The sequence below is a fragment of the Epinephelus moara genome, chromosome 20, assembly GCF_006386435.1.
Source record: "Epinephelus moara isolate mb chromosome 20, YSFRI_EMoa_1.0, whole genome shotgun sequence".
Taxonomy (NCBI): domain Eukaryota; kingdom Metazoa; phylum Chordata; class Actinopteri; order Perciformes; family Serranidae; genus Epinephelus; species Epinephelus moara.
The window spans coordinates 10,124,603-10,149,983 of record NC_065525.1 but is presented as its reverse complement, the minus strand read 5'-3'; the positions used below and the strand labels follow the sequence as shown (position 1 = coordinate 10,149,983).

The 25,381-nt window shown below is 41.1% G+C and overlaps 2 protein-coding genes across 3 annotated transcripts in view; one reads left to right on the top strand and one right to left on the bottom strand.

Moving 5' to 3' along the window:
* LOC126408262 (histone H4) overlaps positions 1 to 25,381 on the top strand; it is a 583,921-nt gene that overhangs the window by 6,023 nt on the left and 552,517 nt on the right. The gene's annotated exons all lie outside the window — the stretch shown is intronic.
* Positions 1,191 to 24,270, bottom strand: phaf1 (phagosome assembly factor 1). 2 transcript variants are annotated; one of them, XM_050073679.1, is made up of 16 exons: positions 23,010 to 24,270; positions 22,713 to 22,795; positions 22,050 to 22,133; positions 21,172 to 21,215; positions 20,687 to 20,766; positions 20,483 to 20,577; positions 17,931 to 18,028; positions 17,130 to 17,242; positions 16,156 to 16,289; positions 15,101 to 15,184; positions 11,054 to 11,136; positions 10,772 to 10,815; positions 10,595 to 10,644; positions 8,718 to 8,776; positions 8,368 to 8,440; positions 1,191 to 6,615 (listed from the first exon to the last, which is right to left on the bottom strand). In XM_050073679.1, exons 1-16 carry the CDS (start codon positions 23,071 to 23,073, stop codon positions 6,520 to 6,522), a joined length of 1,284 nt encoding a protein of 427 aa, XP_049929636.1. In that variant the 5' UTR covers positions 23,074 to 24,270; the 3' UTR covers positions 1,191 to 6,519. The 2 variants fall into 2 exon arrangements, with proteins under 2 accessions (XP_049929636.1, XP_049929637.1); XM_050073680.1 differs by having other exon boundaries at positions 17,931 to 17,995.

Below are 25,381 nucleotides of genomic sequence, written 5' to 3'. Positions count from 1 at the left end.
AATCCAAGATGGTGACAAGCAAATGCCAACCACGAGTCCACAAACCAATGGATGATGTCATAGTGGCTACGCCTATTATTATATAGTCTATGGTCAACATTGGTAGTTTCGCAGACCGCCCACTCTACTACACAACTCCTAATCCTAACCATAGCTATTGTGTGTTCACAGCTAGGCCTGCTTGAGATTGGAGGTGGTTAAGGTTAGGACAAAAAGGTCAGGGTTAGGGCTAGTATTAGTCAATCACAACACAGTAGGACAGGACTTGCCAGGAAAAGCAGTGTGATCCAAAATAACGCTGTAATAGCGCAATTCTCTGCAGGAAACAGGGAAACTAAGATGTCAGATGGCTATAATACCATGTTAGCTTGTTGCTAATGCTCAGTGACACGCACACACATACTATACAATGATGCAGTACAAATGCATTCTCAAATTGTATGTACAACGAGATTCCTTTGTACAGAGGAGATAGAGACAGAAGTCAAAGACAGGCTCGGTGGGAGATGAGGCACAATGTTCAACAGTTTTGTGTTTCCTTGATTTTTTTCATATCTACTTGCACAAAAGCAAGTTGTAGCAAAATGTTGGAATATAGCTGTCATGGCAATTGTATTATGTTGGTTTCCCTATTCAACACAAGTCACAAGTATTTGCATGTTCATCAGACATGGCAGCAAGGCCATCGCTCTTAAATGTCTTAAAACTCAATGAGAAAATTGGTGTATTTGTTGCAATTAATCCTGAAACATTACTTCGCCTTTTGGGATCCTAGTTTACGAAACCAGACTGTGAAAGATTCATCTCTCCTGCTTCCAGAAACCACACCACCTCATTTGGGAGGAAGTCTGGCTAAAGCTGCAGCCAAAGAGATATTTTTTAAGTGTGTAAACAAGTAGACGTCAGATTCTGTCTACTTTACAAAAACATCTCAACCAGAGCTCTAATGCTGCCTGCGTAAAGAGAGCTTTTTATTTTATGCCGTTCCTGTGGATCAAACATGAACACCCCGCAGTAGCATTCAAGCAGAGCTGAAGCAGGATATCTGCTGACACCCAAGACTCATGTGTACTTGCAGCCTTAGCATTGCACAAGAATAAGTTTCAATACTGAGTGGTCTAGAATAAAAAAAATAAAAATAAAAATAAAAACTTCCAGTGCTTCTTAATGAGTCCATTGTGATCAGATGCCTCCTCCTGAGTTTTAAGTTTATTCAGAATCAAGGAGGAAATATTAAGATACTCAGCCAGTGCCTGAGTAAAGTTGTGTCTGTGCCAAGCCATTAAGATCATGTAAATAAGAGGACGCCAGAATAAGAGCACACAACTATTTACAGCATTTGTACATCAATATCAACTCCAAGCATCAGGGCCCGAATACATACACACAGCCTGACTGACTGGCTTTACACAGCATAGAAATTCAGTTCTTCTCTTTAACATGGTCTTCTCATGGCCATTTGTACAGTAAGAAACCACAGGAAAACGGTTTGGAGCCATGCTGTGCAAAAAAAAAAAAAAAAAGATACTGTATATAAAGGCTACTACTGGTGAATTGTAAAAGTTAACCCATAATTCCCAGTTATTTTATTGATTCAGAACTTTAGGCCACATCCACTAAAACATTTTCATTTTAGAATGAAAATCATCTCCGTACCACAATGGTTTTAGCATGATTCAAGAGTTGATCTCACCCCTATCAACACGCCTAAAGAACACATATCAAATTACAATTCACGTACACGGGGAATGCGCATACTGGTGTAAACACAAAGCACATTGTCTGCTCTGCGGTTTGTTGCTGAAGCCCCTTTCACACATTTCAAACCTTAAATTATCTAGACATTAGCCCGAGGGGCTGTATGTGAGAACACAAATGTCCAAATCAGTTGCCTTTAACATTAAGCAGTCTTTACCCTGCTAGCTGCTATTTCATGAGGCTCACGTGAAACCGTAAGAAAAACATCCCAGGGTGAAGAAGAAGGATCATTTACATGACACAGCAACGAAAATGTCTAACTGGAGAGATGGAAAGATTCAGAACTTCTGTCAGTAAGAGTAAAAGCCAAAACTGTGAGAGAAATTCAAGGAACACCAAGAGACTCTGCTGTTTATGACCACATTACGAACCAGCAACATGACTGCTGTGTAATCTGTGTCATGTCCTGCCTCCTGCACGCTCTATCCAAGTGCGAACCCTAACCTAAACCAAATAGAGTGTTTCCAGTTTTCAGTGGGTGAGAACGCTCTTGACATGGACAATCTCCTGTTGAGTGCTACATGTAAAGGAGAAACTCTGCACAATGTTTTGAACCTGATTCTCCAGACATTGACTGGAGTTCATACGAGAAAACGGCTTTAGGTACAGAAAATTCTACGGAGATGGCAAGACAAGTAATTTCTTTGCTTGCACCAAAGAGGTGGAATAAAGGTAACAAGAGTATAAGATGGAGGAAAACAGATTGGGATTCGTTACAAAGCAAATACGGCAACATTCTAGAACAGTTCCGGCCAAGAGCATTATTCAGCGCCAGAGGAAGCCATGGCAATGGGAGAGGAGTACCCACACAAGACAGACAGTCAAAAAAGGTATGTACGCTGTTTTTAAAGGTCTGTTTTCACCCGTCCAGACTAAAACGCAATATTGGCGTTTTCAAACTAAAAAGGGGTCAGCAGTGTTTTTAAAGGTCTCTGTTTAAGGGGTTCAAATATTCTGGAAAAGTATGGACGCTAGCAAACACAACAACTCTCGTTTTAAAATGACATTTTAGTGTGGGTGCAGCCTTAGACAGCTGGCTGGCTATTCTTTGAGGATTCTGCTGGTCATAAGTTAACTCACATCGTGATACAATTTGGTTTCAGTGAAGGAAATCAATCAACCAATTGAGTGCTACTGCAGGGATGACTTCTTTTTTTGTTTTTTTTTGCGGGCAGATGGGCAAGTTAGCGTTGCCCTCGTTCCCTCATCAAAAAGCCAAGGGGATTTTTTTTTCATTGGTTTTGGATGTACAGCTGCTTGATATACCTCATAACAAACTTGATATAGGAAATATATTACCTGTTCTGAAAAAATATTGTATTTCGGCAAACAGCGTACAAACAGCCAACAGCATTTTCCACTCTTAATTTTCCACTTGGCACTTTCAACATTTCGTCATGTATACGGGCCCCGACTTCAACCCTGATGCCTTCACACATGTTCATACAAGCAATCATAAATTCAGAAATTGTGAAAAAGCAAAACAAAAAAAACCCCAAATGGCATTTGTATTGAGGGACAATAAACGAGAATATGTGTATTAAAATTAATACACAGTTTATTCAAATGCTTATGATTAAAAAGATTTTAAATTCAGACATTGAGAGGGAAACAAATGTTACGATGGAATGACTGATGCTCTTCCCCATTGCCTAAATGGGTTCAAATGTACTGACTTCACAGAGAAATGATGGTAATTCTTTAAATTACAGCTCACTGACAACAATAACAAGTGTACAAGAGACTCACAAGAGGGACGACACTATTTGTTACTATTGTTAACAGGTCTCTGGCTGTAACCAAATCCAAATGAAAGACAGGCTGATTGGTTTCAGAACACACACAAGTTAGCTAATTATGCCTTATGTAATTACAGCCAGCAGTTACAGAAACCAGGAGCTGAATTTAGAGGCATTACCACGGCAATGACTTTGATGTGCAGGTTTGACACAAGAGAAAAAAGAGGAGGTCAAAACACGACTCTCCCCATAGGACAGGTGTAGACAAGAGACTGCAGTGATAATGTCGGCATATCAAATGAAATCATCCTGAAACATCTTTGGCTGTAGCATTTGGCAATTCAACAAAGAAATAAATGCAGACATTGCTGAGGGATGAATTGCGATGCATTGATCAGATGTGGAGAAGAAGAAAAAGGGAGAAGGGTATAGCACAGAGGATATGAATGCATACACTTTGCTCTTAGAAATAAGGGTTCCACCTGAAAGGCAGAGGTTCTACCCAGAACCATTAACTTTTAAAGAACCCACCGCTTTTTTTTGAAGAAAGGGTTCTTAAAGATTTCTTTGTAAGACTAAGGGTTCCATTTAGAATCATGTTCATCCAAAGAACCTTTTTTTTTTTCTTCGGAAAAAGGGTTCTTTAATGATAATTAAAAGCATGAGTGTGACCCTCACCCTTTACATATACAAATGATCACCCAGGTTTCGTCTGGTTTCGTAAACTAGGGTCCCCAGGTATTTTTTAAATGTAATGTATCTGGAATCCCCTTAATCAATTCATTGTACTGTGTTCTGCCATTTTTACCCGCATTTCATACCATACCATACAATACCACATGGTCTGCAAAAATTTTACTTCCTTATTTTAAATTGACATATTTCTGATTTTAGCATTCTGTGTTTGTTTCTAAATTTAAAAGACAATAAAAGAGTTTCTTTTCCAATACTTCCCTACTGAAATAGTAAACTGTCGTAGTTCTGATTTCACAAAATCTCCACCCCATAGAAACACGATTGTGAAAAATGAGTGTTGTGCTTGACCAGGTCAGCCCCGACCCTTTAGCCTCATGAAGTCAAAGGATGCTGGACGTGGTACCCTTGACCTTTTATGTTGGGTTCTAGGTAGAATCCCCTGAAAGGATTTCAGGAGGAATCCTAATAAAAGGTTCTAACAGGGATCAAAAAGGGTTCTTCTATGGGGAAAAGTCAAAGAACCCTGTATGGTTCTAGTTAGTACCTTAATTTCTAAGAGTGCATGCACCATGGGAGGGCCTCTCCTCTATCTGAAACTATGGATAAAACACACGCACACGCACACGCACACGCACACACACACACACACACACACACACACACACACACACACACACACACACACACACACACACACACAAATCTCCCAAATTTCTCCATAAATCCATCTGTGATTAAGGGCACAATCAACCAGTCAAGTAAAAAGGTGTGTATTAGTGCAAATGCAAAAACAGAACACAATGAAAATGGTCATGGTGTGAACGAGTGACGCAGGGCAGAGAGAAATAAAACAAGTCTATGCCCCTCACAACATGCAGGGTGAAATAAAACAGGTTGCCCTTTGTGCTTATAATAAGTCTCCTCTCATTCAAAAGCGTCTGCCAAGTTCATGCAAATTCTCGTCACATGCCTGCATGTCTCCATGTTTGTGTTGCGATTCAAAGGCTAAAAAGAGAGCTTTCATGTATTCGAAATACACGTGAGAACAGTAGTGAAGGGATTGAAATGTTCTGTGTGTTTGAATTAAAGTCTGCGGAGAAACATTAATTTGAAAAAACAGCAGCCTCACACATGCAGATGCTCATTTATGTGTGTGTGTGTGTGTGTGTGTGTGTGTGTGTGTGTGTGTTAGTGTGTGTATAAGCAAGGAGACAAACACGCCAACGTTCAGAGCTGCAAATAACAACAGCTGTGGGTCAATAGTGTTTACTGCTGTGTGCTTGAGTGTGTGTATTTGTGGGCACCACTGAAAAAGGTTGGAGAAAGAGAAAGTGGGTAGAAAGGTGGATGAGGGAGATGATGATGTTTGGATCGTTCCGCTTCGAGAGGCTTCACATCTGGTCACCCGGCTGCTGTGGGTGTGTTCTGGGCCACGCGTCTCTCCAAACCCTGTGTGTTTGGTTCTTCTCTTGTACGCCAAAATCTGGATTCTCATATTATTTTTTTCCTGTTTTTGGTTTCAGTCCTCTGCAGCTTCCGATGTGTTTGGCTCTGATGGCTCTTGGTTGGGCTGGGTGGGTTTGGTACTTGTGGTTTATGTGTCCAGGTTTTGATGGAGCCAGTCGGGCCTGGTTCCAAAGTCATGGCAGGAAGACAGGCGGTACCGGTTGGGCTGGCAGTGTGGTTGGTTGACGAGTATACAGTGGGTCAGGCAAGTAGTTTGTTTCAAGACTTTGGCCGCAGCAGTTTTCATTGAGATTTGTTGCAGATGATAATTAAATGCTGATTATCTCACCACAATGTTATGAAGGTTATTGTCATGTATAGGCAGGCGGAGCCATGCCATCCAAACTACAGTCTGGACAAACACTTCTTCTATGGTGCTGGGAAAAATGGATGGAAACAACTGAGCTCTACTTTGGCGCAGATTTCTTCACCGTGTCAGTTTGCAGCACCAGTGCGTTGTACCCCCACAACAGACATCATTCCATTCATTCATTTCAAAGCATCAGTGGTCCAGCACTGCGACCATGTCACTTGATCCTGGGTCCTGGGATAATCCGGGTTGGGTTGACTGTGCCAACTGGGTTTGTCCAAGTGGAAGAGTAAGTCTTAGGACCCACCGGGAAATGTTGATAAATGCCAGGTTAGACTTGATTATTCTGGGTTCTGGTTGCGTTTCTGTTCAATGAGTAGCATCTGAGCTGGGTATGAATGATGATGTTGTTCTGGGTTACATCTGCTTGGTTAAGAATCTGGCTCTGGGTTAGAGATTCAGTCAGCAGAGGTACTCGATTAAGGACGAGATGTGGTTCTGGTTACTTGTTCAGTGGGAACTACTACTGGACTCAGGTCGGGCTTGACTAGCGGTCCGTGGAGCACCATACAGGGTCACTGATGCTATGTGGTTATTCTGCATCACCTGAGAAGAGGGATATAGATAGTATGTGTTAAATTGGATTGGATCACATGCAAAAGGTATGGAGTTGAAATATTCGGCAATACTTTGCTCAAACAGTGTCCATCTGAAATGAGGCAAAGCAGCTAAACTTTCTGTAGACAGAATAAGGCTCAGATCATATCCTAGAGTTTACTCCTGTCTGAATCTGGCATGCCAGCAATATTCATGGATTTAATTATAGTTTCTTTTACCTCTTACACAATGTCAATGAAACCACCTCAGGTAAAACTTACACATATTTTTTAAATCGTGCAAAATTTGTATGGCATTTAGCTAAAACTGATACCAGGTTAAATTCTGGCCCACTTTTTGCCTGTGTGTTTACATTACTGTTGCAATATCATGGCTAAAAATGCCAATGTGAGAAGCAGAATTACATTTAAACTCATAGTATGTCATTTCTGCTACTAGAGGTCTCTCAATTAAAAACATAAATAACACAATAAATGGACTTTGATGATGTTGTGAAGTTGAGCGGGATCATGGAAACTGTTGCGTTTATTGTCAAACAACCATATAGAAACGCTTCTATGGTGACAACCACCTTTGAAGGTGAAAATCTGATGTGCTCAGCCAGCCATCATGCCATAATGGTCGCAGATTTAAGTTTTATTCATGTTACATTTAGTCACAATTAGTCATTTCATTATAATCAAATGGCCGCAAATTAACTTGTTAACTTTCCATTAGCAATAGTTGAGTCAATGACCCATACACTTTAGGCTACAAGTACTGTTGCTAACATTATGTGTTGGGTTCAATTGTTGGGTAGCCCAGCACTGTTATCTGTGGTCAAAACTAGTCATACAATAGCACAAACTAACTGACAGAGCAAGGCAGCGGCAGATCAGTTGCTCCCGTGTTGTGTGAGATAAAAGGAACGGTTTCTGTCAAAGGAGTCTGGTAGCTTTGATGAGAGCGATATAACAGCTTCAACAGGGCAGAAGCAAAACACATTTTAGCCACCTAAAAAAAGACCCACCAAAAAAATCTATACCAATTTAAGTGTACACTACATTTAGAATATTTTCACTGCTTAACCTTGCCGTCACACAGCCCATTCCAACAGGGAACTGAAGCCTTTATCTATGCTCTATTTAAAGCCACCAGACTCCATTAACAAAAACTGTAATTTTACCTTTCAGAACATGGGAGATACTGCTCTACGAACAAACACTTTAATACACCAAAGTCACAGAATAACGTCATTGTGACATTACCATACGCATTAGCTTGGTGTCTGGCTTGAGCCACTTGTCACAGTAGTATATCATAAAAAGCTGGATCAATATTGAAATATCATATCAATAAATTTGGTCTCTACTGGATTACTGTGTTGCCAAATGGCAGGCAAATTAATTTAAAAACAAAAAAGCGTGATGTGTGTCAGAAAATATGCTAAGTAAAATTCTGACATTGTATGATTTACAATTCTGTATCATCTGGTGTCTCCCCAGAAGTTAGAGCAACTAGAGGGGGTTAAGGGGATGTGATGCCATTGACAGGCAGCCAAATGAAATGCAACCTTTCTTGAATAAAATAACATTTTCTCAGGGTTTGAACATTGTTGGAAACATTTGGGATAATGTAAGCACACAGCTCAACAAAATATAAAATGTAAGTCTAGAGGTTTTTACGCATTCTAGTGCAGGAATGTAACATATTATACTTAAATCCATGATACATCTAAAGTACAGAGAAACATATCCTGACCTCAAAGATCATCCTCTGCAGTCCAAAGCAGAAGGTAGAGCCGAAGGGGTTGGTGTTATTGGCTGATGAGGACCTGTCAAACACAAACATCTGATTATGTCAGAGGACTCTCATTTGGATAATATGACAGAAGTTCGCTATAAAAATCAAGCTTGAATGTTAGAATCAGAATCAGAAATACTTTATTAATCCCAGAGGGGAAAGTGTTTAAATTGTTTGTTATATTTATTAACCAACAACACTAAATAATGCCAACAAATGATCTTCAGTGTATGTGGGACACATTTAAAATAGCAATGTAACAATGTCACCCACTGTGTCTGTGTAGATGAAAGAGCGTGTGTATGTACCTGTGGAGGACAACAGGTTTTTCCATCGGGTGACCGAGCAGTTCCTGAATCTGATCCCACTGACAGAGAATCAAAAAGTTAGCACACAATTGAAGAGACAACTTCTGTGGCAGTAGATACACAGGCTTGTTTATCCACTATCTTGTATCAAAAGGTCATGAGACCTGCATAAAAAGGCTGATGAGGGAAACAACAAGACTGTGGTTACATTCACTTCCTGGTGATGGTACTGCTGTGTCTGATGGCAGTATATATTCACATAGATTAGTGTGTAGTAAAGGAGACCAAGGGTGTAGATGCTCACATTATCGCTGAAGTAAAGATCTAATGTATTATCCTATTATGACCATCTCCAAAAGAATTTCCTTCAAACAAAATTGAGGCAAATTCTGGGATAACAGTGATATCACAAGACTTAAATTACATGACTTCCTCTGTAGTTTGACTACAAGATAACTGTAGCCGCAGTTTTTAACAGCTGTCATAATATCCAACTTTTATGGATATAAAACAAAGAGTCTGTTGGTGATACGGAGACCCAGTTTTAGATGTAGTGATGCAAGAGAAAAACAACTGACGGTACTATCTTACACAAGGCACAAAGTGGCGCACAGTTTAGCTCAACCGTCATTGCTTATTTAAGACCAACAAAGTTGTAATTTTTACAGCCAGCTCCCACGTTTTCCAAGTACGTGCACATCTGCACACCCATGGGTGTGAAAGTCAGGTGTTGTGAGGCGCATGGTTGCCGAATCGCTATTTTGAGGCAGCAGAAAGCGGCTTCATTGACCAACAAAAATCCGGTCTTGAGTCAGAATTGCGCAGTATTTTCCTGCTATTTAAAGGGCACTTCATTCAGATACTTAAATGAGCCTACATAGGCGGGATCACAATGTGTGTTTACTCTGGTTGTTACACACACAAGGACACGTGGATGGGCTGTGGGTGGGTGAAATAACACATCATTCAAGGGGAAATATTAATTACATTCTCTAAAATGTGAACATAGCAGAGAGCAGAGCAGAGCTGCTCTCCGATTCCACACTGAGAGATGCACTTGTGCCATGCACTTTAGACAACTACATGTAAACCACTAACAGGTAAGGTAAAAAACATTGATCATCTCTTTACAATGCATTCTTCTGCTGGGAAACCTGTGGTCCTAACATTTATGTGGATGCCACTTGACACACAGCACCCACTCAAACACCACCATAGACCAAGTATTCCCCCTCATGGCAACAGCACTCCCTGATGGCAGTGCCCGCCAGTGCACCATGCCACACTGCAAAAATTGTTCAGGAGTGGCCCAAGGAATGTAATAAAAAGCTCAAGGCATTGACCTGCCCTCTATATTCCCCAGATCCAACTCCAATCAAGCATCAGTGGGTTGTGCAGGTACCCCGCCAGGCAACTGACAGGACACAAAGAATCCACTGTCACTGCCCTGGTGCCAGACACCACAGAACAACCCCTGAGGTCCTGTGTCCATGCAGGTCAGAGACCCCACTTGGCCCCACTGTCGAGTCATGGATACAGGACCATGAGACAGGGGTATCGGCATGTCCCTCAGATGCTCGATTGGGTTGGGATTTGGAGGCCAGGTCAACACCTTCAGCTCTTAGTCACATTCCTCTTTAATATTATTCATTTCACCCATCAGGGGTTTTAATGTTGTGGTTGATCAGTGTAGATTGTTATAACAGGGGACACAGAGTCTAAATTACAAAACTCAACTCAGACACCAGTTAAGACACCAGGCCAAGAGACCATGTCACATCATTACAGCGTTACCATGGCACCACCTTGTGAATTTACAACAGAGTACTGACCTCTGGCAAAATGTAACAGTTGTATGAATCTTGTCTATCACTGACCTTGCTGTATGTGGTTAAGATGCAGTCCTCTGTCTGAGACTCAGCTCCTTCTGAAGTGCAGGGATATAAAAACAGAGAAACCAGCATTAGATGAGAGGCAGATTAAAAATTATACCAGTCAAGCTGAGGCACTCAAGGTTCACTCTTTCAGTGATTCATGGCTGATAATTGTCTCACCTTTCTTTATGACTAGTGGAATTTTAAAGTCGCATCGATGATATCTGTGATGAAAGGGAAAACAAACAAAAGCACAGAAAATTAAGGACAGAAATCCTACAGTGTAAAAGGTACAAACAGAGAAATAAGGGCTAACCTAATGACACAATAACAGCTCTGGATGTGGATAATTACATACAGATGATGCAGTATTGTCAACAATGATGGAAAAAGACAGAAAGGTGGAGGAAAACTGAGTAAAAGAAGACACAGAAACAAGTAACTAGACAGCAAGATATTTACATATTGAAGTTGTAATGTCCGGGGTAGTTGGTATGGAGGACAAACTTCTTAACCAGGTGAGTTGTAGAGTCGAACAGGATATCCTGAAATATGAAAACACAGTCTTAAAGATTGCTTTTGCACCATATGTTTGGCAAGACCAGCTCATTACAGTCCTGTCTCATGCAAACAGCGGGTTGAAGAGAGGCACGATTACACCCCCACACCCGTTCATTATTACCAGCCAGTATCACCAGCTGGCTTCTGAGCAGATGCTCGAGCTTCTTGTTGAGAGGGTCTAAACACCAACTGACAGGATATTTTCAGTGAAACATGACTGAAAATAGACTTCACAGTAAACAGAAAAACGGCATGTACTTGTTACCTCCCATAGACGGATCTTGGGCTCGTTAGCACCGCTACTGTGCGTACTATAATTTCTCCCCAAAAAGTACATTACCTTAAACAAGCACAGTGTTCAATATTGTCACTGTAAATCATCAAGCAAGCAAGAGAGAATCTTTCGGTAGAAGTTGGTGAACTACGCAGGATTGTAAGTTACTGTTTGTGAACACAGCACTGTGCCTCTTGGATGCCTGCTCTATGGTCTGGCATCTGGTCACCAACTTTTTATAAAGCTCTGACCTCACCTGAGCGCTAAGAGGGTACACGCCCATAAACTTCCCAAACGCAGAAAATAAGAAAAGAGGCAAATACAGAAAACACAGGCTGAGAGCAGAGTCTCTGCAGAAAAATACATCACCACACAATTCTAGTGGATCATTAGTGATGTTTGAAAGGGATTACTTCTGTATAAGTCTATACATTGTTTCCTGCATAGTAAGTCTTTTCAGAGAGTGATATCTCTCAAAAAATAACTGTATGAATTCAGTTTAGGACTGCACCATATGCAAAAAAAAAAATCATATTGCAATCATTTTGACTGATACTGCAATTGCGATACGAGTCATGATTTTATTGGGAATGGTAATTTTTGCATTTAGTCTGAAAAAGTATAATGATGATCATGTGATTTTTGCTGGGGTCTGTACCAAGCAAGCATGTTTCCTTATGTCTGGAATATGATTTGTGGGCCGCAGCATCTCTGCAGCTTGTGTGTTGTAACATATTTTACCTTTTACAAAATCTGCAGCTTCTGTGATTTGGATATTGCACTTGACCATATTGTGATTTCAATAATATTTCAGGTAATTGTGCAGCCCTAATACAGTTGACATTAAAAACAATTACTAAACTATAGTACTAACCTGGCCTGAGGGAGCTCTCAACCAGCTACAGGATTGCTTCCTGAACACAGACTGGAAGATTTTTGAACACCCAGAGCTTCAGGTACACTGTACTATCTAGGGTTGGGAACAATTAACCAATACAACCGGATATCCGGTTTGACAAGCGAGAGATACGGCTGCGTCGGTAGCAGCCTCCTCAATCGATACAAATCAGCCATGAATCCTTAGATGAATCAATTGTAGAGTCATGGATCGGGTATCACGAGACTAGCAATCGGTTGACTGGCTTTAACAGTTTGCATCTCTAAAACAACGCGAGAGCCGGCGGCATGCTCCGTAGCAGGCATTACTGACAACGATAATGGATCTAAACATCAGCGCCAGCTTGACCGGTGGAGCTGAGGAACAGAAGCTAATGCTGGTTGGATAAACCAGGGAGCAGCCAAGCCGCAGCAGAAACTAAAGGCAAATCCTGCCGGTTGTGGGTTGAACGCGGGGTCACAGACACAGACAGAAATACGTATTCCTGTCAAATACGGCGGCGCATGATAATGATCTTTTACAAATTTGAAAATACTGTAAGAATGTCACTTTTATAGAAATGGCTTCTTTATTTTATAATATATGATTAATGTCTGCATCAACAAATGTTAACCATAGAATCGTATCGAATCGTTCTGTATTAAAAATATATCGTTTTGAATCGTATCGTAACCCGTGTATCTAGATACGTATCGAATCGTCTATCACAGAGAGATTCCCAACCCTAGTACTATCATATATGTCACTGTGAGCAAGAGGGTCCAGGTTTACCCAAATCGGAAACCCTGGATGACTCCTGCTGTTAGGGCTCTGCTGAGGGCCAGAAATGCGGCCTTCAAGTCTGGAGACAGAGCTCTGTACAGCGCGGCAAGATCTGATCTCAGGAGAGGTATCAAAGCAGCCAAAGAGGAGTACAGGAGGAAAGTGGAGTCACATCTAGAGGACAACGACTCAAGGCGGGTGTGGCAAGGCATCCAGCAGCTGACGAACTATAAAGGCAGCTTACCAGCTGCAGCACCCAGCACGGATGCCTCGCTAGCAGAAGAACTAAACCACTTCTTCGCTCGCTTCGAGGCGTCCAGTTCCACAACTCCGCTGATGTCCCGACCACGACCCTCCAGTCCCCATACTCTCACCCTCCAGGACCATCAGGTGAGGCGTGTTCTGCTGGGGATTAACCCGAGGAAAGCTGCTGGACTGGTAGGAGTACTGGGCAAAGTGCTCCGTTCTTGTGCTGACCAGCTGGCAGGAGTCCTGACAGGGATTTTTAACACCTCCCTGTCTCTAGCTGAAGTCCCGCCCTGTCTAAAGGCAGCCACCATCATCCCGGTGCCGAAGAAAACAACCATCAAGGACCTCAACGACTACAGACCGGTAGCACTGACATCTGTAGTAATGAAGTGCTTTGAGAAGCTCGTCCTTCAACACCTCAAAGCCAGTCTCCCCAGGAACTTTGACCCTCACCAGTTTGCCTACAGGGCAAACCGCTCAACAGAGGACGCCATCGCCACAGCTCTGCACACGGCCCTGAGCCATTTGGAGCTCCCAGGGACCTATGTCAGGATGTTGTTCGTCGATTACAGCTCAGCTTTCAACACCATCATCCCTGATATACTAGTGGAGAAGCTGGCGAACCTGGACCCCCCCCCCATCTGCTCCTGGATTAAGGACTTTCTTACCAACCGTCCACAGGTCGTCAAGGTGGGTCAGCTCTACTCCTCCACTCTGACACTCAGCACAGGCTCCCCCCAGGGCTGTGTACTGAGCCCCCTCCTGTACACCCTTTACACCTCTGACTGCACTCCCATCCACCCCTCGAATACCATCATCACGTTCGCTGACAATACCACTGTGGTTGGCTTGATCATGGGGGGGGGGGGTCAGCGTACAGAGAGGAAAGCTGTCAGAGTGGTGCACAAATAACAACTTGGAGCTAAACACCACAAAGACCAAAGAAATGGTCCTTGACTTCAGGAAGCAGAGAGGGGACCATCCTACACTCACCATCTATGGAGAGTGTGTGGAGAGAGTGGCCTCCTTTAAGTTCCTGGGGTCACACATCTCAGAGGACCTCAGCTGGACAATCAACACATCAGCACTGATAAAGAAGGCCCAGCAGAGACTCCACTTTCTGCGGGTGCTACGGAGGCACCACCTGGAGGAGAAACTGCTGGAAAAGATCATCGGTTGCCCTCTGCCCCCCCTGATGGACATTGCCCGCTCCCGTTGTCTTAGAGCACAGAGGATCTCTGCAGACCCCTCCCACCCTGGTCAGAGTCTGTTCAAACTGCTGCCATCAGGAAGGCGGTTCAGGTCCCTGAAATCCAGGACCAACAGTCTTAAAGACAGTTTTTATCCTTGGGCCATTAGAACCCTAAACTCCTCACTCTAACCACTGCTGCTTTTATCACCCGTTAAATTGTGAACTGTTTATACTGAATAACAACTGTTTACATCAACGACACTGTGCAATATCTGTGTACTTTACCTTGCACTACCGGACTTGCACTTTTGGGTGTGCATCACTGTATATTACTGTGTATTCTTTTCATTTGACCCCTATATTTATTTGACTCCTTTATTACTATGCCATTCTTTTATACTATTTAATTTTTTACAGATTCTATCCTTTTTTTCTACTTGATTATGCACTGTACTGAGGAAGCTGCTACAATTTCGTCATGCACCAGTATGATGACAATAAAGGAAATTCTGATTCTGATTCTGATATAGAAAAACTAACGCACACAAATAAGCCTAGGCTGAGTTTACGTACCACTCCGAGGGTGAAGTAGTTGAAGAAGTAGTCGTTACATTTCGAAGGAACCTGCTTGTGAGGTGATGGAGAGTGGATCTTCATCTAAAATAAAGAAGAACATATAACAATACAGACAATAAACAACAATGTATGCCTTCACAATTAACTGACTATTTTCATGTTCAGCAGATAGAAACATCTGCATTTGAATATCTGGCTTTTTGTCTGATAAAGTGGAAACAGACAACTTTCAACTTTTTCCCAACCTAGCATTTCCAAGTGGTATTATTGTTGGTGCCGCTGTCACAAAGACAACTAGAATGCTTTCCATTTTCCTCAGAGCCTAGCAACTACCTACAACACAGGACACAAAGCATTTTGTTTTCCACAACTGCTTCATTTGTTCCACCTTGCACTATTTCTGTTATTGGGTATAGTAACTGCAGTTACATTGGTACTCTTTGGTTACTGGGGACAGCTACAAATGGCTACCGGGGAAAACAAATGCACCACCCTCTCCATGTTTTGGCTGAGCAACTACATGGTGAAAGCAAGGCTTATAAGGAACCAATCTGAATGCAGATGGAGTCATTATTCTATAGCCATTACATTGTGCTATAGACATTTTCATCATAGTGATAAGTCAAAGAAAAAAAACATGCCTATTTTCACTTTAAATGTTGGACTTTCTTGCCTGTCTGCTGTTTGGTGCAGTGCAGGTAGTGTACAGCGGGTTTATCAGGGTTTTTCTGCCTGTTGCTACTGGAGAAGGGTTTAAGGAAAGTGGTGAGATTAAACCCAAAAGTACACTTGTGATTATTAAACCAGAACAATGAGCGGAAAGACACTAAAACACTTTGCACAAGAGCAGAGTTGGGTGATAATGGCCATTCGGTTCGTAAAAGACTTGATTACTTTGGGTAAAAAGAAACTATCACAATCACAGGGGGGATATTGAGCTGTCAGACTGATGGAGGACAGGATGTAGATCGGGATAGGACGAGCAGGGCTTAGTGAAAATGATACAAGTAGCTTAATCAACAACAACACTGAAAGGAACAGAGTTTTCCTACCTTGTCCTCAGACTTGTAAAAGATTTTATGTGGCGAGCCCAGAGCACCCAATACATCCTGACAGGAATCTCCAAAGTAGATGCTCCTTTCTAGGGACTTGACTTTAGCATCAGCCATCACACCTGGACCACATCCTGCTCCCACACATTACAACAACACAAGAAAGGAAATGATTAAATTTCCAGATAAATGACAAAAAAGCAAAGTTAAACAGCATGCCATCGATAATGACTGTCTCCGTCAGTGCAGACTGCTGGACAAAAACATTTTTCCATGTTTGCCTTACAGATAGATCTACATGGTCCAGCCAGAGACCTGCAGCTCAATCTGTGGAGCGTTTGTCCATGTCAGGGTTACATAGTTAAAAGGTATATTGTTACTGTTTGTAAGCACACTTGGCAGCAAAAGTGAAAGGCAACCCCAGATTTACTCTCTTGGCGTTTTGCCTCACCATATTTGCATTATTTACAGCACTGCGACTACAATTTTCGTACTCCTCTTGAAAGCATATTGTTTACAGTCTTGCAACCTTTTTATAAAATCTCGACTCCATCTGAGTGCTGCACGCAGGAACGTCCTGAACACAGCAAAATAAAGGGGAGGGAGAGGGAAGATTCACTGCCACACACCTCTAGTAGGTCATAAGAGATGATGGGGAATTTTAAAAAAAAATACAAAAAAGTTAGATAGTTAAAGATCAGTCAGCAGTGGAGACAGATGAATGTGAACAATGGGGATAATGATTTAACAAAATTCTTCACTGGGTGAATTTTCTATTTCAACTTTGCAGCAGTGTTACAGATTGTGGTAACAATGTCAACAGAAGTCTGCAGGCAAGAGAAACAAAAACATCCTGTGAATCAAATGTAGCTATGAGGACATGTGAGGAAAACACTTTGGCCAAATGCTGCTTCTAATCATAATTCTTAGTTCCCAGTCCTCTAGACGTACAGAGACACAGAGACATATGTTACCTGCAGTGAGAAGGCGGAGTTTGAGCCCCAGAGGCCCGGCCTGATCTCTCAGGACATCCACACACTCTGCAAAGATGTTACCAAGGAAACAAGCCAGCGGCATCGCCGGAGCTCTGAGGACACAGAGAACAGTGTGTGTGTTTGTGTGTATTTTTATGGCTTTTTTGTTGTTGTTCTCCACACATTTGTTCAATTCATCACAGGTTAAAGGTCCAGTGTGTAAGATTTAGGGGGATTTAGTGGCAGCTAGGTGTGAGGATTGCAGATTGCAACCAGCTGAAACTTCTCCTGGTTAGGGATTCCTTCTGTGTTCTTTGTTTAGGAGGTTTTTACGGGGAGCTGGATTATCAGAAGATTAACAGACATAGTGATTTAAAAACATAGTGATTTAAACCACAAAAAACACTGAATAAAGCAGTTTCCCCAGAACAAATTAGTGTTTCTTCAACACTGTTCGGCAAGTTGGAAATGGTCACGAGCCTAGCACCTGCTAACCTGTGCTCAACTTTTTCTATGACACCTTAAGGTTCTGACTTTTAAGAGGTTTTTACCAGGAGCCGAATTATCCACAGAGGTGTAAAACATGATTCTTATACTCAGGTGATTATACACTCAAAGAAAACTTAATTATTAACACTCTACTTTTGCCAATATATCCTCCTAAACCCTACACGATCTGTTTATGGTTTGTTTGGAAATGTTTACTGTATTTTCACTGAGAGTAGTTCGATGCAGATTCAGATGGTTCATTTCCTCCAAATAATTCTGTTGGAATAATAAACTTTGGTAGAGGTATGTTACCTTGTTTCTTGCAGGTTGTTGCCAGTGTAGATGTGCATCCTCTTGACCATGGCCCCATGTGGAATCTGCAGGGAGGCCAAACCCATGGCAAAGTTAGGCTGCCAAGGCAAAACAACTGGGAGTAGTATGGGACTGGTATGTGTGTGCACATTCACAACAAATCGATGTTTTACAGAAAATACAAATGCACAGAGAGGTGTGATCATTTTGACGAAGCACTGTGGGGTAAAGCGTCTCAGAAACACAATAACTGACCTAAACACCCATGTTTCAGAGGTGAAAACTCAACTTTCAGGCAGCAACTTTCAATATGAGGGAGGGTTAGTATTCTAGGGCTTATTTGCCTTGAGGAAAGTTTCAAGATATTTACCATTAATATTTTCATCATTAATTAAGATCAATGGAAAGGATTCTTCATAAAACAGCAACATACAGTATCCACCAGCCACAACAATACTCCACCGGACGACATAATTTACATAATCTGGTGGAGTCTGGCTGGCTCTCAGGTTGTTGCTTGAACTACAGGCTGTACCTCTGCATTTTCGTATAAGCTGCCACTACACCCAAGCCACCAACACACACACATAAGGTATAGAAGCAGATCAAGAGATAGACCCGCCCCTCTCTTTCTCAAACCCGGACCAAAATCCGATCAAACAGTAAAACTAGGCACCACTTATCAAATATAAACAAAGATTCAGTCACTGAGTTGCCCTTTTCTCACTTCAAATGTTTCCAGAAACATGTTTTAGTTTACTGTTAACTGTAAGAGATTTTTTTCTGGCAAACTGGCCGCAATTTTTTTTTTCCAGTCAGACATATGTTAACAACCGCCTTTTTTAAGACTTATAGTAGGTTCAAAGTTCACGAGTAGGGTATTTACTAATGTGCTTTATGTCACAGAACAACACCTGAAAGTCTCTTAAGACTGTGTTAACCACAGGCATCTAACCAAAAACCCATTCAAAAAACACACTGACTTTGAGACAAGGGAACTGCGAGTGGTAAAATGCAAACTCATTTCCAGGGTTTTAGGACTCATTCCTGCTGCACTCTATTAGTCTGGTGCAGTTCACTGCATTCTGGTAGCTGTAGGTTTTCTTTATCTTGAGCAAAAGTGTCCTTTTTCTCTATTTTCTCTGATTCTGTAGCAACAATTTCAAAAGTATTTGTGTCTGTCTACTGAATAGACATCCTAGTTTTATGAAGGCCATCTTTCCAGCAGTGAAGTGCCCTTTAAATGGAGGAGTATCTGTATTTTTGATGGTATTGAAAATCATACCTTCGGGATTACTACTTATCCTGGTATACTGTAATACCTTAATACCACCTGAGCCTACTCAGTGCATTGTATCAGTTTTATCTAAAAAACCCTCAGAGAATCTCAAACACATTCAACTAACATCTTATACACACATAACAAACAGGAAACACACAACAGCTGAGTGTTGAGCTTTAGACTAAGACATGCAAATATTCTAACTCAAACTAGAAGCTGAAACTGAACCTGCACCTGCACACGACGATACAAGCACAAGCTGTTGTTTCAGTCAACCAAACAAAACAAAACCATTCAACCAGCTCAACATGCAGCACAGGGCGGACTGGGAGGTTTAAGAAATAATCTATGCAGTAATCATATTGCAGATTATGTTGGGGCTGCAGAATGGCTAAACCAAAAACATGAGATAAGATGCAAAAACCTTATCAATGGGATATGAAATTCAGCTGAGAGAGCAGAAAAACCATCAATATGTGACGTGTGCTTTCACAGTAGCAAGCTGCAGAATGGAGCAGATGGTGGAGCAGCTGTTTTATGACACACATCAGCCAAGACATTCACAGCTGTAGAGCATATACAATAGACATCTGACTAACTGTACATGCTTAAATCCAAACCAAATCCACGTAGGCAAAAACCTCACGTTATGAATGTATTAACCTGCAGTTAGCAGACTGTGTGTAAACACTTGACTTTGTCTGAACTGTAAGTTGCCGGGTGTCAGTGTTGTCTTGAAGAATTTAATTATGAACTTGTGTTCCCTGAACCAACCCAATTCCTTAAACTCTCTGCTGCAGTCTGACTTTTACTGCTTACATAACACTGAGTCTTTGACATCTCAACAGCAGAACACTTGAATTTGTACATGGTGCATTTTGAGATCTGTCACAGTTCCTTTTAACATTTCAGAAAACCTGCGTCAAAGGTTTTGCATCCTAGGGTGTGATGAGGATCACATCTCTAAGGATTTTGGATCACTGGCATCCAAGAAAAAGAAATGTGCCCAAGATGAAACAAGCAGCAGGACAATCACATTCTCAGCATGCATTTGGTTTCTGCATTCAGTCCCACATTAGGCTATTTATTACCACGACATCACATCATTCTGACAGGGATTCAGGGGCATGCTCAAGGCAAACATAAAGGCTGACCTTCTCCATATGCAAGGAAATCACTTCAGTCACAAGCCTGCCCTGATTCCCCTGGGATGTGAAGAAAGGACATCTCAGCCCTTTTTTAACTGACTGACCAACAAACTGACTCTCACCTCGTATTTCGGAGCTTCATTCCATGAGTCCAGTTGGAAGGAGAAGGACAGGCCTCGAAAATTGAGATGGAACAACTGCTCTGCAGCATTGTAAACTGGCCAGGGAGGAATGAAGATGAAAAAATATCATGACAGAGATAAATTAGATCAGAATATGGGTTCATTTGCGAGACATCTTTGGGGTGTTTATGCTTTGTCAAGTACCTCCAGGGTGCGTAGCTCCAAATGACTGGTCTATTTGCTCTATTGTGGGGGCAATGGCCTGAGAGTTGAAATGGACTCCACTGAAACAAGTACACACACAGCCACAGTTACATCTATTAACATTCATATAGGGGGTACTGCATTAGCTGAGGAGCTGTTATCAGACAAGTGAAACAGATTCCACTGAAAGACAATCATACACGTAGACCTTCTGAAACACATTAACACAGGCGGACTCCATTACACTAAGTAGCTGTACATACTGGAAGGATCTATGACTTGTAATTGAAAACAGTCTCTATGGCAACATACAATGGACAGTGTACACATACAATGACCATTATATAGATCCATGCCCACAGGAAAAGGCCATATACTGTAACAATAAGGGTCTAAGATGGTTTAATCATCGCTGCATTAGTTTTTATTCCATTTTAGTTTCTTAACACCTTTCACCTCAATTTAGCATTAATATATCAGCTTACCAGTATTTCAACTTGACTTTGCTCAGGTCATACACTTCGATCACCTGTCACTCAGAAAGAGGAAAAAAGTTACATAACTTATGGTTAGTTAAATGTCAATAACAAGGTTGAAGAAGTCTAATATCTCTGCCGGTTATCTAGAAATGGGAAGAAGCTTTCAGTGGTGCTGAGATCAAAAAATGGCTAATGGTATGCCACTAGTGGTTCAACTGCATATGCTGATCCCTCAGTGGCATGCCGGTCCCTGGAGTGGTATGCTGACCCCTGATAGAAATTAGATAGTCATTCAAAGTATTTATGGTAATAAATGAATAACATGTCATATGTATGGCTGGTTAATGTTCGTAGCCAGCGTAGTCAATTGCCATGTTAGCTAAGGCTAGCTCTAATATTAGTTTCAGGGTACATCAGCGAGGATATGCCTATCTGAAACTATTCAACCGTCATTTCAAAAGCATTGCACATATGCCAACAATATAAGAGTCTTAACTTAAAGTGATACTTTCCTTTATTTACGGTGCTATGTTGTGCTTCATTGTCAATAAAGACAGCAAAAAAATATAGATTAACAGTACAGAGTCTTGGGGTGGTATCGGTGTGAAACTGTATATGCTGGTGGAACAAGAGTGGTATATCACTACATGGATCGGCATATGCTGCCAAACCGCACCATCACCCATTTTTCAATCTCAGCCTCACTCGAAATTTTGCAACTGTTGCTGATAAATAACTGTAGAGAAATACCACAGCCCTCTCTTCTCAATGTCTGGTGCGCAAGTTCAATTCACCCCTTGCTAAAATTCCTGTCTAATGTTAACTAATAAATATCCAGACCCTGAGCTTATGGCTTTCTGTCTCCTAAAGTCAACAGTTTTCACCTTGAGTCTCTGATTTGTGGCATCAAACAGCAGTTTAATCCCATCCTGAGTCAAGTTCAGTATGAGGTCATGGCTGAGTGGCGTCTGGAAGGAAGATAAACAAAGTAGTTAATTAGCAAAGAGGCCCTCGTCAACAGATATGCAGATAGGCAAACAATCAAAATCAGCTCTCTCTCAACCTAGGTGGAAACAAGGCACACACCGAGAGTTTAATCAAGACAAAAATGGACTCACTACGTTCACACTTGCTCATGTTTGTGTTCAATTCAGATTTATTGCTCTGATCCAATTTTTTTGTTTGGCTGTTCGCATTATTTTTTAAATGGGGCCAATATCACACAACATGCTGTTGTATGGAAGTAGACAATTCATTTATAAGCTGATGTGCAGTGGAACCCAGCTGAGATGATAATGAGGACAGGGGTAAAGAAAGCAATTTTTTTTTTTTGACCAAATAGAGAAATTTAGCCAAAAGTGTTATAAAAATCCAAATAGTTGGGGTTGTAAAATGATTGAAACAGCTAATGCCACAGAGGAAAACTGAAAAAAATGGGCCGCTGCCTCCAACCAGATTCCGAAACAAGGTGGTTATTATTTTTTTGTGACTGTATGTGTAAGTGAGAAACAGAGAACATGATTAAGACAGATATTTGGCCATCTCACCTGTTCACTGTATAGCACCTGGACATTTTTGATGATGCGGCAGTGTTTCTGTAGAATAGAGATGGCCTGGGCCAATGGCATCCCTGGAAACACAGACATACACATGCATGTACAAATGAAGAGACGCAACATTATTATTACAGAGACTTTGCCATCAACAGTTAACAATAACATGCAAGAAAAATTACTGTAAATTTGATACATGCATGTGGCTTCAAACATAAATGAATGGCATATAATCTCATTCCCTTTCTCCATCTGTGTTTATGCTCTTAAAATAGTTGTTGCAAAACTCACCTAAGGCGAATTCCCATTGCTCATTTCCTAGTGATCTCTCAGGCACCACCTCCAGATCCAGCATTGGCAAGTAGTGGGGGGCAGCTCACCTCAAGACACAATGGGACCCTCTGAGGGACCCTTTCTCTTCGCCTGTCTTTCCCTGATCACAGCACAGCCTTACAATGTCTTCAGACAGCTACTTTAATTCATAACTCTATCTACTTATTTCACTAAAGACACCAAATTCATGAGTGTGAGCATCAAACAGCTGCTTAATCTATGGGTTACAATGAAAGGTGGCCACTCTCACACGTCATATGTAATAAAAAATGTGTTAAATATTCAAAATGACATCCACAGAGCCACCTGAGGCTGAACACCTAAGGCTTGCAGGGAAACATATGTTTTAAATTACAGCTTAACAAGTTACCCAGCAGAGACTGACAGCTTGCACACACACAATATTAACGTTACGCAACCTGCCAGCCAAACTAAAACGTACAAGGCCAGCTGTCTGTTAATCTATTACTTGTTTGTGTGGTTTAAAATCGATATAGATAAAAAAAATGACTCGATTCAAACTGAAGGATAAACAAGCAATAAGTCAGACGTGTCTAACAGCCACACACGTCTCCTTCAGGCTTCAAATTAACATCCACTTGTTCGGTTACAGTGCTGTCGTGTGTCTCCAACGAACCAACACAAAACCTGGTCCAGTGACAAACACCTAAAAAAAAATTAGAGGCACCAAAATAATGTCTCCAAAGCGGACAGTTGCGACTGTTAGCTATGTGTCACTGCCGGGCGGTTACGAAAGCATCAAAGCTTGACAACAAGACTGTTTCTTTGCGCTATGGGCTAACGTTAGCTGACGAGCTAGGTGCCCTCTGCGCTATGGTAATAAAGTATAAATATAAATAACGTATGTGCAGAAAAAAATTCTAAATTCAAGACAAAGAAAATGAATACTGCGGTTCACACTGGCACGACATAAACAAAGAAAGCACGCCAAGCCGTCGGCTGTCTTTGCTGTTTTTCTTTCTTCCTTTCAGCGAAGGTTCAAGCTTTGGAGCTGTTAGCTCTTCTGCCGCTAGTGCGCAAATTCAAAGTCCTCTGAGAGACGCTTCGCTTGTAACTCGGAAGCTCCTCGGCCGGTAAATGTCCACCGTGTCCCTTACTCGGGTTTAATGTGTCTTCAATGTCAGGAGCAGATAAGAGCAACACAGTGTCCAAACAACAGCAACTTCGGGCATCAACAACAGCCAGCGGGATCAGCTGATCAGTCAACTTCCTGTGTTCTCCGTAAGCGTGATGACGTCATGGTCAGCTGACGCAGTGGCCAAAAGCGGTTGCAAGCAGTTTGTTAAATTAAATGTATTAATTTAAATGAGACTTCTCTGGTTTTGTTGGTGACACAGACTATCTTGTCAAAATTCCAGACAGACTTCCAATAACTATTAATTTATATTTTCAAACCTAGAGCTTGGTAGGAGGAGTTATGACGCCTGGCAAAGTCTCCTGCGATGACCATTGGTAGCTACATTTTTTGTCTTTGATGAAAAATGATGTATGATGGAAAATGTGTGTTATGTGATTATGAAATTGAAACCATTTGTCAATTATTTTATGGATGCATTTATATAAAATGATACTGGAATATATTATATTAGAATATTACTTTAAGATGCTGACTGGTTCAGTTATTTATTTAGAAAAAAATAGTTTTTTTTTAATGATAAGATTGCTATTGGTTGCAAAAAAAACTGTTTAATTTGAATCTTTTTTATTTTATATGGAAAAATTTATATTCACAAATGCAAATGGACTAAAATGTAAAGCCTTATATTTTTTGTGATGTTGTTTAAATGATACCCATATGTATGTGGGGTGGGGTTTTTTGTCCTTTTTTGTTGTCTTATCAAAATGTATAACTCTCTTTGTTTAAGATGGCTGTATGGGTTGAATATGATACAAAAAAATAAATAGAAAGTGGCTGAAAATAATGAAAAGCAAGAAAGAACAAACCTCTTTGCATTTTATTATTGTAATAAGGCGTTCATTAACAGAACCTCCCTTTATCTTAATTTATATAGTTTTATTTCATGTAAGTTAAGCTCACCCTATATAAAGCCTGAATTAATCATATTCAACTTAGTCTAGCATTTTAAAGTGTTTCCATATGTTTATACATCTATCTGAATAGATGCCTCAACTGTTTCATGATTTTATTCCTTTCTTATATGCTATATTTTTTTAATATATTAAATTTAAATAAAGTTTTGGGAGGAAAACAAATAAAAAGCAACATCAAAACACATTATAGAAATAACAAAACAAGACCCTTTGACAGGTAGTCCATACCTTGTTGATGTCGAGGTTTATTGGTTAGC

Excerpts from the sequence above, each read along its gene's own strand:
- phaf1 (XM_050073679.1), bottom strand. The coding sequence starts at position 23,073 with ATGCTGGATCTGGAGGTGGTGCCTGAGAGATCACTAGGAAATGAGCAA. Across the intron at positions 17,243-17,930 it reads AACAACCTGCAAGAAACAAG|AGCTCCGGCGATGCCGCTGG; the intron begins GTAACATACCTC and ends CTGTGTCCTCAG. Across the intron at positions 8,777-10,594 it reads TCTTAACCACATACAGCAAG|TGGGATCAGATTCAGGAACT; the intron begins GTCAGTGATAGA and ends ATTCTCTGTCAG.